This window comes from Elgaria multicarinata, chromosome 3, assembly GCF_023053635.1.
Source record: "Elgaria multicarinata webbii isolate HBS135686 ecotype San Diego chromosome 3, rElgMul1.1.pri, whole genome shotgun sequence".
Taxonomy (NCBI): domain Eukaryota; kingdom Metazoa; phylum Chordata; class Lepidosauria; order Squamata; family Anguidae; genus Elgaria; species Elgaria multicarinata.
The window spans coordinates 149,199,007-149,212,946 of NC_086173.1; the positions used below are offsets into that span (position 1 = coordinate 149,199,007).

The 13,940-nt window shown below is 45.2% G+C and overlaps 1 protein-coding gene across 1 annotated transcript in view; it reads left to right on the forward strand.

Annotated features, from left to right (window-relative positions):
• Nucleotides 1-363: 363 nt before the first annotated feature.
• Nucleotides 364-13,940, forward strand: part of CLIC1 (chloride intracellular channel 1) — a 29,705-nt gene continuing 16,128 nt past the window's right edge. Inside the window, exon 1 of the mRNA XM_063122318.1 lies at nt 364-507. Within this exon, the coding sequence (XP_062978388.1) occupies nt 469-507 (39 nt within the window). The 5' untranslated portion in view covers nt 364-468. The remainder of the gene's footprint in view (nt 508-13,940) is intronic.

Consider the following 13,940-nt stretch of genomic DNA (forward strand, 5'->3'; position numbering starts at 1 on the left):
CTCCAGCTACTTTTAACGATGGTGGTGTTTTTTTAAATGGTCTCCATCCTCAACCTCCCCAAGCTAAAAACAACCCAAACCAACCCTCCGCTTTTAAGGAGGGGCGAGGAGAGAGGGATTAAGGTGTGGTTATGCGCGTAATGGGAGAAAAAGGCGCAGAGAAAAAGTGAATCAGGTGTGGGGAGGCCGCGCTCCCCCAGCGGCCCAGCTTGGCCTGGCCGATCCCCTTCTCTTCCTCCCTCGCTCGCTCTCTGCTCCCATCCGCCCATCTCCTCCGTGGTGACTCAGAGCGCGCTCGGGCTCAGTTCCTGGGCGTGGCCCCCGCGAGCCGCGGAGGGAAGTTGGTTGAAGTTGCGAGAGACTCTTCAGCGCTGGGCGACTCGGCCGCCTTTTCCTCCCCCAGCGGACGCCTCGGATTCTGGTTTCAAACCCGAAGAAGCGTGCAAGCAGCCTCCCCCTGACCCCGTCATGGCCGAAGAACAGCCCCAGGTTGAGCTGTTTGTAAAGGTAAGAGGGCTCTGAGTCTCTCTCTCTCTCTCTCTCTCTCTCTCTCGTGTGTGTTTTGTCCGGTGCGCCTTTTTCTACATCCCCCCCTCTTTAGAGGAAATCGAAGAAAGTGGAAGCTCAGAAAAAAATGGAAGACGATAAACGGCTGTCTCTGTGTTACGTTTTATTGCGGATCTCACCCCCCACTTTTTTAAAAAAATGATCTCAGTCTCCGGAGGAAAGAAAAGGCAAGACATGCCTCTCCGGTTTGCCTACCCCCCCCCCCCATTTCCTCCCTGGCTAGGAACTACTGTGAATGAGAGCCAAAAAGGGGTGTGAAGGAGTCGTGCCCCCCCCATCTTCAGCAAGGTTTAGGGTATTTGTTTGTTGTAACTTTTCCTGACAATGGATCAAGCCTTCAGCTTCGCTTACTTGGGAGTAAGCCGCATTGAACTCAGTGGAGCTTGCTTCTGGGCGGACACGTGTAGGGTGGTGCTGTTAGCTCATGTTTAGAGTCGAGCGCTTGAAAACAGTGGGACTTCAGTTAGTCGCGATTCAATGGACCCATTGATTTCAATGGGGCTGCTCGAAGCACGATTAAGTCTGGATGCAGCCCAGTATCTTCCTATTCTCTCTCCCCCCCTCCATTTCCAACCCACTTCATGGCTTATCTCTGCTTCTTGTATAATGAGGAGTGTAAGGGTCTGGAAAAGTAGCCTTTCTGTTGCAGCCAACAGAAACAAAGAAACGTGTGCTGGCTGTTAGGTTGTGATTGTGTGTCTAAATCCTTGCAACTTGACAACCTTCTTTTTCTTTTTTCCTCTATCCATTTTCTCTTATTTGTGGTGGCTGTCAGAAGTTAAAAGAGATTGTTTGTCTCTTTTTTTGGCAATTAGAACTGACACACTTTCACTGTTCCCTTACTCCAGGGGCAAGCGATATGTAGCCCTCCAGATGTTGTTGGACTGTAACTCCCATCAACCCCAGCCAGCATAGTGAATGGTGAGGGATGACTGGCAGTCTAGCAACACCTGGAAAGCCACAAATTGTCTTCCTTACTAAATTGGGTGGTGATAATAGTGACAGGCAGGTGTGCACACTTGCCTTTCTTCCCCCACCTGGTGCCTATTTCAACCCTACAACTCCCATTATCCCCAGCCAGCATGGCCATTTGCTGATTTAAAAAGTCCCTTCTGTACAAATGAGTCTTCCTTTTTCAAGTCTCTTTTTTTCCATTTTTACTCTCCTTCTTTGTGTTTTTCTCCCTTTGAGGCCTGGAAACTAAACTGTTCTTAGCTCACCCCATATTTCGAACGTTGGTTTCTATTCCCCGGCTTCCCCGGCTACTGGAGCCCTTCTTTTTGTGTGAGTGTAAACTGATGAGAAGCGTAAGCAATTTCAAAGGGAGATTTCTCTTTAAAAATATAAATAAATCTCGTCTCTTTCCAAATGTCAGATTCTCTGACATCTGCCGATATTTCTGAATGTGGCTTTCTGCCTGCCATTCTTCCTGGTAGGAGGATACTGAAAGTTAGAAAAAGGGCTGAGGCTCAGAGATGATCTGTGGTCCTTTTCTGTTGCTGATGCAAATCGGTTGTCCAGACTCATTGACAAACACAGAGTGCGGTCAAAGGTCAAATCTGTATTCTCGGATGTCAGCCAAATCTGTGTGTGCTGATGAAGATGACGTGCCACCTCCCATGGCCCCATCCTTTTTGGTTTTCTAGCACTCCCATCTATAGGGGCTTGTGGCCTTCTTGGGCAGGATGTAGCAATGAGAGCCAGATCCATGCTGCCTGCTTGCTTCTCCTGTGTGCTCTCCTTTAGAATGACCGAACTATGTTAGAGTCAGTCAGGGCTGTTCATTCATTGACTGTCTAGGATTGTCTTCTCCAGCGGTAGGCATCCTGGAGCCCTCCAGATGTTTTGTATTGCAACTCCTATAATCCCTGACCATTGACCTTGCTGGTGGTGGTGGGGCTCATGGGAGCTGTAGTCCAAAATATCGGAGGGGGATGCTAGGTTACCTCTCTCCCTGGTCTGCTCTGATTGACAAAGACTCTCAGATTGTACTCAGGACTCCCCCCCCCCCCACCGTTGTCTTTTACCTGAGACTGCTTTTTATCTGGAGATGTCTGGGGAATCAAACCCAGGACCTTTCGCATGCAAAGTGAGTGCTGTGCCCCATTTGCGGACACGGGGCTGGTGTCCCTATCCAGCCCTTGTTCTTTAGCCAGTCTCTTATTCTGCCTACATTACTTCCTTGCAGGCCTTTTTGAGACCCTCCTCCAAACATTGATCTCCCTCATTGGGCATCAATGAGCCTACAGACACCTCTCATGGGGTCTCCCCAGCTCCCTGCGCCTCTTGTCTTTTATATTATTTCTTAAGATTTTTTAGGGTGAAAGCCTATGTATGTTCAGACAGAAAAAAGTCCTACAACTCCCAGCATGCTGACTGGGCAATGCTGGGAGTTGTAGGACTTTTTTCTGTCTAAACAGGAATAGGATGGCACTCTTAATTATTTTAATTGGAAGGTGAGTATGCTGCAAAGTGAAGGGCTTTTGTAAATTGCCCAGAGAGCTTTGGCTATGGGGCGGTATATAAATTTAATAAATAAATAAGGGCTGCTCCCCAGCGCCATCTTTATTTGGGTTCAAAAGAGTGGTTTTGTGTTTGGGAGCTCAGATCCCAACTCTGCCTTGTACTTAGGTTCTTTCCTTTTAGTTCTCACCACTTTGCCTTCTGGGAAATAATTACTTTTTGACCAGCTGCACCCACTACAGCAGCCATTTTATGAGTGGGCAGCCCCCCCAATTAGATGGCAGCCATTTTGTGAGAGCACCCCATGACACTCTCCCAAAGTTCCAAAGATGTCCCATGACCCCAGGAGGTTGAGGAACCTAAGGGTGGTACTCTTGCTTGCATCAGTTGACTTGCTGGGCAGATTTGAAGTGTGACTTGAGCAGTGTCTATCCTCTTATTTATTATGTAAAGTGCCTTGTCCTCAGTAAGTTCTGAGGTCCACTAAGATGAGAGCTTGTGAGTTTTATTTATATTTGATAGTGTTGCTTATAAATGCCGAAAGCGTGGGTGGTGAAGCAGTGATTGGCTCCACCTTTGCCAAGTAAAGCCACAACATTCCTGCCTCATGGTAAGGCTGTCTCAGCCATTTCCATCCATTTCCCATGAACTGTTACTGCTTTTAGCACTTTCCCATATAATACCTTCATCTTGCACGGGCACCATTTAGGGAGTATAAGAGAAGGTATTCTCTCCCACCCACCCCACAATGACCTGGTTCAGATGACATGCCGTGGTTTGTCATGGGTTATTTAACCACCAATGAGCCATGGTGGTCATGTGCTCTCGGTTGCATATGCAACCCCTTCTTAGGGGCTGTGTCATTTGAACCTGGCAGAGGTGGGTTAAACAACCATTGCATAAACCTAAATCAGACCATGGGTTATGTGAGGGTTGTTTAACCCTCGTGTAACCCATGCTTACCAGGTTTGCATGACATGACAACCCTCATGTGCGGGCTGCATAGTCAAAATGGCCCTAAGCACCACAGCTTCACCTCCCGAATAACCAAAGTTTTCTGGTTGGTGTACAACTTAAAAACGTAAAATCTAAAATAACACTAAAACAGGTCTTTTAAAGCAGGATGGAAACATAGAACCACTAGCATCAGCACTCAGTAAAACCAAAATAAATGGCAGCAGGGATGAAACAGTGTGAAGTTCTAGAAGCGCTAAAACCAGTTCCCCGAAGGCTTGGGAAAATAAAAAAAGGTCTCCACCTGGCACCAAGAAGACCATAAGCGGGGCGTCAAAGATATAGAAAAATATTATATTTGAGGTTGGTCCAAAGATAGCTCGCAGCTGGGAAAAGGCCAAAGTAAACAGGTAACATTTTCAATAAATGGCTAAAACATGCCAGTATTGAGGCTAGAGATGGCTCAGACATGTCTCCAAAGAGACAATGGGGCCTCCCTTGAAGAACATAAGGGGCTGGGAGATTTAGGGGGAGATGTTCCTTGAGGCAACTTTTGGAATTACCAGACTACCTTGGATTCAGTCAGGATGACTTTAGAGCATCCTTTGCCAAACTGGTGCCTTTCAGATCTTTTGGGCTATAATTCCCAGCATTCCTGACCATTGGCCATGCTGGCCAAGGCTGATGGGAGTTGAAATGCAAAACATCTGGAGGGCACGAGCTTGGGGAAGGCTGCCTTAGTGTATGGGTAATTAAACATCAGAGGAGATGCTCTTTTTGTAACTTGGTCCCAAGCCGTTTACGGCTTTAAAGGTTAAACACAGCGCTTTGAATTGGGCCTGGCAAAGGACTGGCATGATGTGCGATTGGGTTGGCCAGTCCCCTGTTTTTAACTTTTGTAAACCGCCCAGAGAGCTTCGGCTATGGGGCAGTATATAAATTTAATAAATAAATAAATGATCTAGTTGCCCTGTTCTGGACCAGCTGAAGTTTCCAGATGTGTTTCAAGGACAGCCCCACATATAACACATTGCAGTCATCCAAATGGGAAGTTACCAGAGCTTGAATAACTGTGGCAAGGCTGTCTCTATCCAGGTAGGTCACAACTGGGATGTCAGTCTCAGCTGATAAAAGGAACAGCTTGATCACTGAGGCTGGTATTGCCCCTCTTTCAAAGAGGAATTTCCCACCCTTAAGGCATCCCTTCCCTATTAGATGAGCTGAGCCAAGAAGGCCAAGGAGCGAGCATAGGAGTGCTCAAGCGAACTTGACCAGCACTTTGTCCTCATCCTCCAAATTCAGCAACTAAAGTTCATCGGGGCCAATTCATCATGCTGTATTCTTCCTCCCAAGTGTTCCTCTCATCTCCTGGCAATCCATCCACAAGAATAAGCCTTTATTTCTCAAGTTGCCTGCTCACCATAGGTGACCAGGGGCTGGATGAGGAGGGTGAGATCGCTCCATCCTTCCTCTTCCTGCCTGTTTGTTTTCCATATTAGGTGCAGAGGGAACAAAGTCTCTTTCTCCATCACTGTCATGGGAACGCAGCAGGCTAGAAGGGGAGAGATGGATTGCTCCGTCAGCTTGCTTGGCAGAAGGCAATTTTGTTTTTGTTTTTTACTAGCCTGCTAAGAGGCTACTAGCCTGCATTTCTGTGCTGAATTACCTCTTTTCTGCAGCCAGCATGGAAACACAGCTTACTAGCACTTTAACAGGCCAGTAAATTTTTTTGCAGATGAATAACCTTTTAAGGTTTATTTCCAAGGCTGCACAGGCTTCCCTATTACCAAATGTGAAAGTCTACTCTTCTCCCTTTTCTAATAATGTCTTGTGGCAATCATCCCAGTGGGTAGGGAGAAGTGCAGAGTTAAGGCTGGAGTGTCCAAGTTAATGTGTACCTTTTTGCAGTATTAATTTCTGAAGCTCGTTAAGTTTTAAAGCTTTGTTCTGGGAGCGGAGAAGTGACTCCCAACCTATGGCATGCCACAGCATTCCTCAGTTGCAGGGGTGTGCAACCTATGGCTCTCCAGATGTTGTTGGAATCCAGCGCCCATTGGCTCTAGCCAGAATGGCTAGTGGTCAGGGATGATGGGAGTTGTAGTCCATCTACATCTGCAGGGCCACGGGTTCGCCATCCTTACTCAATAAGATATGGTAGTATTCAGTCTCTGTCTAAAATACTGGAGTGTCTCTGCTTGTATCTTTTAAAATTCCGTTTAGTACAACAGAGAGAACGACCTTCTTCTGATGTCATTTCAGCATCAAAATGAAACTAGTCTCAAGATTGGTCTGTGCCTGAAATTGAGAGATCGCTTGGGAACCTCATTTAAGCTGCTTTGGGCTTCTTGACGGAAGAGCAGGATATAGATCTTCATAAATATTCATTTATTTATTTATTACATTTCTATACTGCCCCATGACTAAAGCTATTTGGGCAGTTCATAACAATTAAAACCGCAAAATAGAGCTTAACGTATGATGGTGCTCTTCAGACAACATGCTAAACCATGATGGTTAAGAATTTTGAGCTAATCATTATGGCTTAGCATGTCATGTGAACCATTCCTAACCATGGTGGTTACATAACCATGGTTTAAACATGCTCACTAACCACTTGCTGCAAAAGGGTTAGCGGCCTAACCATGGCTTAGTGTGTTGTCTGAACAGGCCTGATATCAAATGTAAAAGTTTAAAATGACAGTATAAAGTAAAACCAAAATAAAACCTAGCAGAAATGCAGAGATTTAAAATACAATAACATATAAAATAACAGAATATTTTATTTATTTAATAGCAATTAGGATTGCAGGTGGCCCATGTCTAGTTCCAGCCTGCTATTTCTCCTTCTCCCTACAGATCTATACATTTCTCTCTCTCTCTCAGCTGTGTTCGGACAACACAGTAGTCAGTGGTGGGTTAATAGTCAACTCCACAGTTGATTATTGAGGGGGTGCTCCTCACACAACAGGATTATAATCAACCGTTGTGTGGATTAAGGCCAGCCTTGAGTTGACTATTAGTCAACGGTATGTTTGTTTGACACATCCCTGCCCTCTCTCCTCCTTCAGTCCTCCTGCTGGTATCCCATCAGCCATTGCAAGTTCTGCTGGCTAGACTAGAGTGGCAGCCGTCACTTTGGTTGCTCTTGCCAAGGGACTCTGTCTTGGTGAAAATAACCAGCTGTCAGTGACAAATTAGTCAATGGTGCCTGACACACGACATGATAACCAAGGGTTGTTCAGATAATCAACTCTGCAAAGCGTTGGTTATTTGTGTTGGTTATTTTGGCTGAATAACCAATCGTGGTGTGAAAAAGTCCTGACAGATGACACAATAATCCACCATTGACTATTTAACCCACTGTTGACTATTTAATCCACTGTTGGTTATCGTGTCATCTAAACCCAGTCTCTCTCTCTCTCTCGCTCAAGTTCTGTGGCACTCGCCTATTCCTCCTTACCTCCTTGGTAAAACCTTCCATGTTCAGGACAACACACTTTTGAATACCTGATGTTGGGGACAAATAGGAGACGAATATTGCTGCTTGTATGCTTCCCAGAAGCATCTGGTTAGCTGCTGTTGGAACAGCATTCTGGACTAGGTAGGGACATGAGAAGCTGCCTTATACTGCATTGCTCCGTCTATCTCAGGCCTTAGCTAGACCTGAGGTTTATCCCGGGATCGTCCCTATTCATGTAAATGACACACAAGATATACCAGGAGCAGGCAGGGACGACCACAGGACGATCCTGGGATAAACCTTAGGTCTAGCTAAGGCCTCAGTATTGTCTTTCTACACTGACTGGCAATGGTTCTCTAGGGTTGTGGACAAAACCTGGGTCCTTTTGCATGCAAAGCAGGTGCCCTGAGCAGGGTCCTTCACCCAAAACTGGAGATGTTGGTGGGTCTGAGCTGGCTAGGTTCTTCAAATGTTCCTAAGTCTTAACCTGTCTTCTCCCTACGCTGAACCTGTTCCTAGATTTCATTCAGTACTGATATCTCCTTGTCATCCATACTTGTGCTGTTCCTGGCTCTCTGTATGGGAAAGGATTATTTGGGTTCCATCTCCCAGACATGATTTGGGGTGCACATCCAATTGGAATGAACTGTAGACCTCACAAAGTAGGAGTATGTGAATCCTCAGTATTTGGAAGAGTGGAAGCCGAGCAATACTTCTCATGTCTCTAGTCCCAAGTGGAGAGGAGACACCCAGGATGACATCATAGGGTTGTAGCTTTGAGTAGCTTCACTACTTCCTAATGCTAGCCGGAGAACATTAATTGATATCTGTTGTTTAATTTTCTTAAATTTAACTGGATTGGAGGGTATCAACAACAAGAATAGGCAGACCTGTTTCGTTTTTAAGAAAGGGGAAGTTTCTTCTCTCTCCGGAGACAGACACAATAGCCCACTGCTCTGAGCTCATTAACACGGGGTGCTGAGGTCAAGTAGTTTTGTATTCTTGTATGTAATAAGGCAACTTTCTGCAACCTGGTGCCCTCCAGATGTGTCAGTCCACAACTCCTATCATCACCAGCAAGCACAGTCATTTGATTCACTCCAACGGGCCCCAAAGTTATGCAGTGTATTCCCTTCCAACACACGAAATGGCAGGTTTTGTTAAAGGTAGCTCTCTGTGGCCCCCTCCCAGTGATTGGCCTGGGGTGTTGCGATGGCATGGAATGCTCACAAACATACTACTTTTTCATGGGGAAGGTGTCTATAGTAGAATGTGGATAAACAATGAAATTTCTCTTGGGGAAATTAAAGGTCAGCTTACCTATAAAAACATCACACGGTTTAGGGAAAGGAGGGACCATGTGCTGTTGACAGGAAGGGAGTGCACAAGCAAAAGGAAGATATGTTCAAAGTCTTTTTCTAATGTCGGCCAACTTATATATTATTTGTTTTAACCTTGCCCAAACCTGGAGGCTTGGAACAGGTAAATGCCTTTATATTACAACTTGTGAAGGTAGGTCAGTAATAGCACAAATGGAGAAACTGAGGTAAAAGATAATTGACTTGCTCAAGGCCATCCGTTGTGACCATGACTGAATTGAGACTGTAGGTTTTTTAAAAACCCTATACCAGTGTGAGACCCACTTCCCCATGAGATGATCTCACAACGCTTGAGAGGACCGCCCTGTGTATAGCGTGTAAACACGCCAAGTCACTAACTCAGGTGGACAGAAGTGTTTATCATCATCCAAACTGGCATAAAAGCAGCTGCAGTGACATTGGCAACCATGTCAGTGAAGGTGTGTGTGTGTGTGTGTGAGTGAGAGAGAGAGAGAGAGAGAGAGAGACAGAGAGACAGAGAGACAGGGAGACCAAGACAGAGACAGAGACAGAGACTGTGAATGCACCACCCATGCGTGTGGGGGCAGTCACATGGGACTGTCCTATCCAACCATTGGCTGAAGCTGAAAAAGGGGAGAACCCCACCAGAAATGTCAAAAAAATGCCAAAGACGAAGGGATAGAAAAAAGTATGTTTAATACAATAAAATAATCAGACACATTTCTGACGCTCAGGTCCCTCCTCAGGGTAATTTGTTAGAATGTAAGGGATATCATCTGCTTCATAACCTCCAGTCTCCTATACTATCTAATCATTGTCCTCTTAGCAGGGTTCTAATCAGTGAGAAAGAACCATGTGTTTTCTCCTTGGCCGCATGTGTGCAGAATTCACATGTGCTTCCCTGGTGGCATGGGATTGTACCATGGGGAGACAACTCCAATGTCTCGGCAGGTGCATCATAACATCCAAAATGTCACAAATGAAAAGGAGAGCACGCCTGTTTTCTCACACAGAAAACCGCTTCCTTCCTCCAACCATGCATTCCGGCATGGAGGCTGGACTAGATGACCTTTGAGGCACCTTTTCCAGGTGTAAAATTCTCTGAACTGTATCTGAAGTCTTCTCTGTGTCTGCTGTACGTTGCTGTCATTTACTTGGCAATAGCCCTGCCCTGCACTGACGGGAAAAAGACAGGGAGGGGCAATAGCTCAGTGGTACAGCAACTGGTTTGCATGCATAAGGTTCCACATTCGATCTCAGACATCTCCAGGTAGTGCTGGGGGGGAAATCCTGCTTAGGATTGGTTTGCTGCCAGTGTGGCCATGGGCACCAAAGTAATGGGCATTTGGTGGGACTTGGGGAAGAGGGACAGTGGGGAGAAATGTGGGGGAAGGGCTGCTACCCCAAACAAGAGCTTCTACCAGCATTTCAGTTGGTGCGATTGTGCCCACTGTTGGTAGGGGGACTGCAGGCATGGGAAGATAGAGGCGGTGCAAAATCCCCATGCTTCAGCTGGAGGGGGCGGAGAGATTGTGGATGGGCATGCAAAAGGGGTGATGCTTATATCTCTGCACAGAATTGCTGGAACATGTCCAAACCATACATAGCATGCACACACACACGGCAAGGGTCACCCATGTCACGCGAGAAAGCTACACGGAGTAAGCAGAACTTAGGAAACGTGAAGAGAGCATCTTGGGATGAGCTTTTCGGGGAGCGTGAAATCCCCCCCCCTTTATGGTGCAACATTAGGTTTATATTGACAAGGGCATGATGAATCGCTTCCCATCGAGAAGCCCATGCAGAGCAAGGTGTGGCATGACACAGGCGCCTGACAGTCTTATTTATTTATTTATTTATTTGGAGTATTTTTATCCCGCACCTCAGCCAAAAACGCTCTCAGAGTGGCTTACAATTGATCAGTAAAGAAGACAGTCCCTGCCCTCAGGCTTACATTCTAAAAAAGACATGACACACAAGGAAAAGGGGATGGGGAGGGAAGAGGGACAATTGTGGAGCAGTTCATGGGCAGGGTAAAGGCGTGACAGGGCTTTGTTTGCAATCTGTTACTAGGCGGATTTCGGAAGCACTTTCTGGCAGCTGCAGTTTTGGCTACTCTTGCCAGGGGATTTTGTAGCCAGTGAAAAATAACCAACGGTGTATGCTGAAATGGTGCCGGATAGACGACATGATAACCAACGATCGTTCAAATAGTCAATTCTGCAGAGCGTTGGCTATTTTGGCCGAATAGCCAACTGTGATGTGAAAAAATCCGGACAGATGACACAATAACCAACCATTGACTAACCAACTGCTGACTATTTAACCCACCGTTGGTTATTGTGTTGTCCGAACACAGTCAGTGTGTGGCTGCTGTGAAAAAGGCAAATTCCATGTGGGGCATAATTAGGAAAGGAATCAAAAACAAACCTGCCAATATCATAATTCCCCTTATACAAATCTGTGGCGTGGCCACATTTGGAATACTGTGTAGAGTTCTGGTCACCACACCTAAAAAGATATTGTCAAGTTTGGAAAAACTGCAGAAAAAGGGCAGCTACAATGATTAAACGGCTGGAGCGACTTCCTCATCAGGAAAGATTAAACACTGGGGACTTTGCAGCTTAGAAAAAAGGCAAGAGGAGTCATCGTAGATGCATAGTTTGGAGAATGTGGCTAGGGAGACAGTTTTCTCCTTCTCATAACATTACAACCCAGGGGTCATCCCATGAAGCTGATTGGTGGGAGATTCACGACTGATAAAAAGGACTTCTTCACACAGCACATAGTCAAAGTACGGAATTCACTTTCAGAAGATGCAGTGATGGCCATCAGCTTGAAGGTCTTTAAAAGGGGATTGGACAAATTCATGGAGGATAAAGCTATCAGTGGCTGCTAGCCATAATGACTGTATATTTCTGTGAACCGTCCAGAGAGCTTCGGCTATTGGGTGGCATAAAAATGCAATAAATAAATAAATAAATAAATAAATATTCCCTCTAGTAACAGAGGAAGTCACTGGGGAACATGAGTGTGAGGGTGCTGTTGTGCCCATTTCCCAGTTCTTGGCTTCCCATAGGCATCTGATTGGCCACTATGGGAACAGGATGCTGGATTGATTGAGTTTTGGTCTGAGCCAGCATGACTCCGCTTACGCTTTCAACTGTGTGCTCTCCATATGTGGAGCCACGTCATTCCCAGCCAACATGGCCAGTGGTGTTTCACTGTTTTTAATATTTTTTAAAAAAAATGGCAAAAAAAGTGTTTTAGGGTTAAATAAAAGATTGATTAAAAAATAAACGGGATGATAAATGGTGCTCACCTCAAAGGTTATAGTGAATGTATTTGTGCTTTTAACCTGTTGGTTGTTTTATTATGGTTTTAATTTTTGTGAACTTTGGCTATTGGGCGGTATAGAAATGTAATAAATAAATAAATAAATTAAATAAATAAAACTTAAAATGGCCGCTGAGGGGAATTGGATCTTCCTCTTCTTCGTCTGCAGCTGCTATGCCATGCCCCCTGGTTTGGACAGGTGAACAGACGGAGAAAAAGTGCAATTTCCCTAATGGTGTGGGATTTGCAGTTGCAATTTCTTTTGTAGCTTGCTACAGAAGAACAACAGTGATTAGTGCTAGGAACCACTAATCATTGTGGAATCCGTGTAAAACCAGTGCTCTAGTATAAGGAGACAGTGATATTTATGTATGATTCATTTATTTATTGTTTTTAATTATCTTTATTTCTTTTTAAAAGCAGTTCTAGACTGTACAGCAGTTAGTTTGTGGGCAGTATACAGGCACTTACATATGAACAATATCATAAAACAGAATAAAATATCAACTAAAAAATTGAGAGGAATTAAGGCAATAAATACCAGATAAGCCTTTCCTACAAGTGTCTCCTCACATAGGCAGGGGCTAAAGTCTCTATTTTGCATCCAAGCACCCTGATCCTGTCAGCAAACATGTTGTTTGAAGACCATGACAAAGTCCCTTCGATAAAAGGTCTTGACTGATGAATGTTCTGGCACCAGCAAGATTTTCTGCTAAATTGTCTGTCAGCTGCCGTTTTTAATCGGAGACAGCCTAGTGATCTATATGGCTGCCTCATGAAAAAACGTTTCAGGTGGGCCTTTTTGTTTTCCTAGTCACACTGTGAAAAAAGAACACTATTGTGATTGCTGAATGCGGCAACAAGGGAGCAATGGCTAGCTAAAATCTGTTTTATTTGCCTCAGGATAAACAGGTGTAGTGCTTCTTGGGAGAGAGGACTGAAAACAAATCAAGAATCATAAGGTCAGTGTGCAAATCTACAGGGTATCCACTTTTGGATTACTTTGTGGAGTTTGGCCCTGAGCAGGGCTGGCGCCAGACTATTTTGCGCCCTAGGCAAGGCAAGCTACTTGCGCACACCCCCAGATTGCCAGCTTCGATTCAGCTTCGACTCTTCTTGGAGTTTCTGAACTATTATATTTTCCTTTTATTATGTTTTTTTTAAATCAGCTAATTTGTATAAACCTGTGACCCTTAAAGGGCAGTACTGCGCCCCTCTGAGGTCTGCGCCCTAGGCCTAGTTGGCCTTATGGTAGCGCCGGCCCTGGCCCTGAGACAGTGTGGCATAATGGATAGAAGAGGCCTACACAATTTTTGTGACCCATTAAGTCAAATGCGGCCCACCAAGGACTTAGTAATGGGGCATGAATTATGGGGAAGGGAGTCCTGAATAAAATCTGCAATCTTCCCCCTCTTTTAGCAACCCCCCCCCCCAGTAGCCTACTAAAAGATATTGCCTAGGGGGTCGGCCCCTCTCCTGTAATTTGAACACTTGATAAACCTTGTTTTTGTTGCCTGCCTGAGCCTGCAAACCTCAACAACCAACTCGGGAATTGTCTCGCGTGTAACAAGCTGGAATATGTGGTTGGCAGGTTGTGTTAGGCGTGGTAGAGCCTAAGTAACCCCCTTTTTAATTTTCTTATGCCTGTTCAATGGTTTTAATTTTGTGCTGTTGTCTTCTGTCTGTAATTGTTGCTTGAGTTATTTATTTTCATTGGTTACACATTGTCTCGAGTGTGTGTGTGTGTGTTTTGAAAGGCAACTAGGGTATTTTTATAAACAGAGAAGTAACTCTGTACAGGCCTGGGATGAAGCAGGACT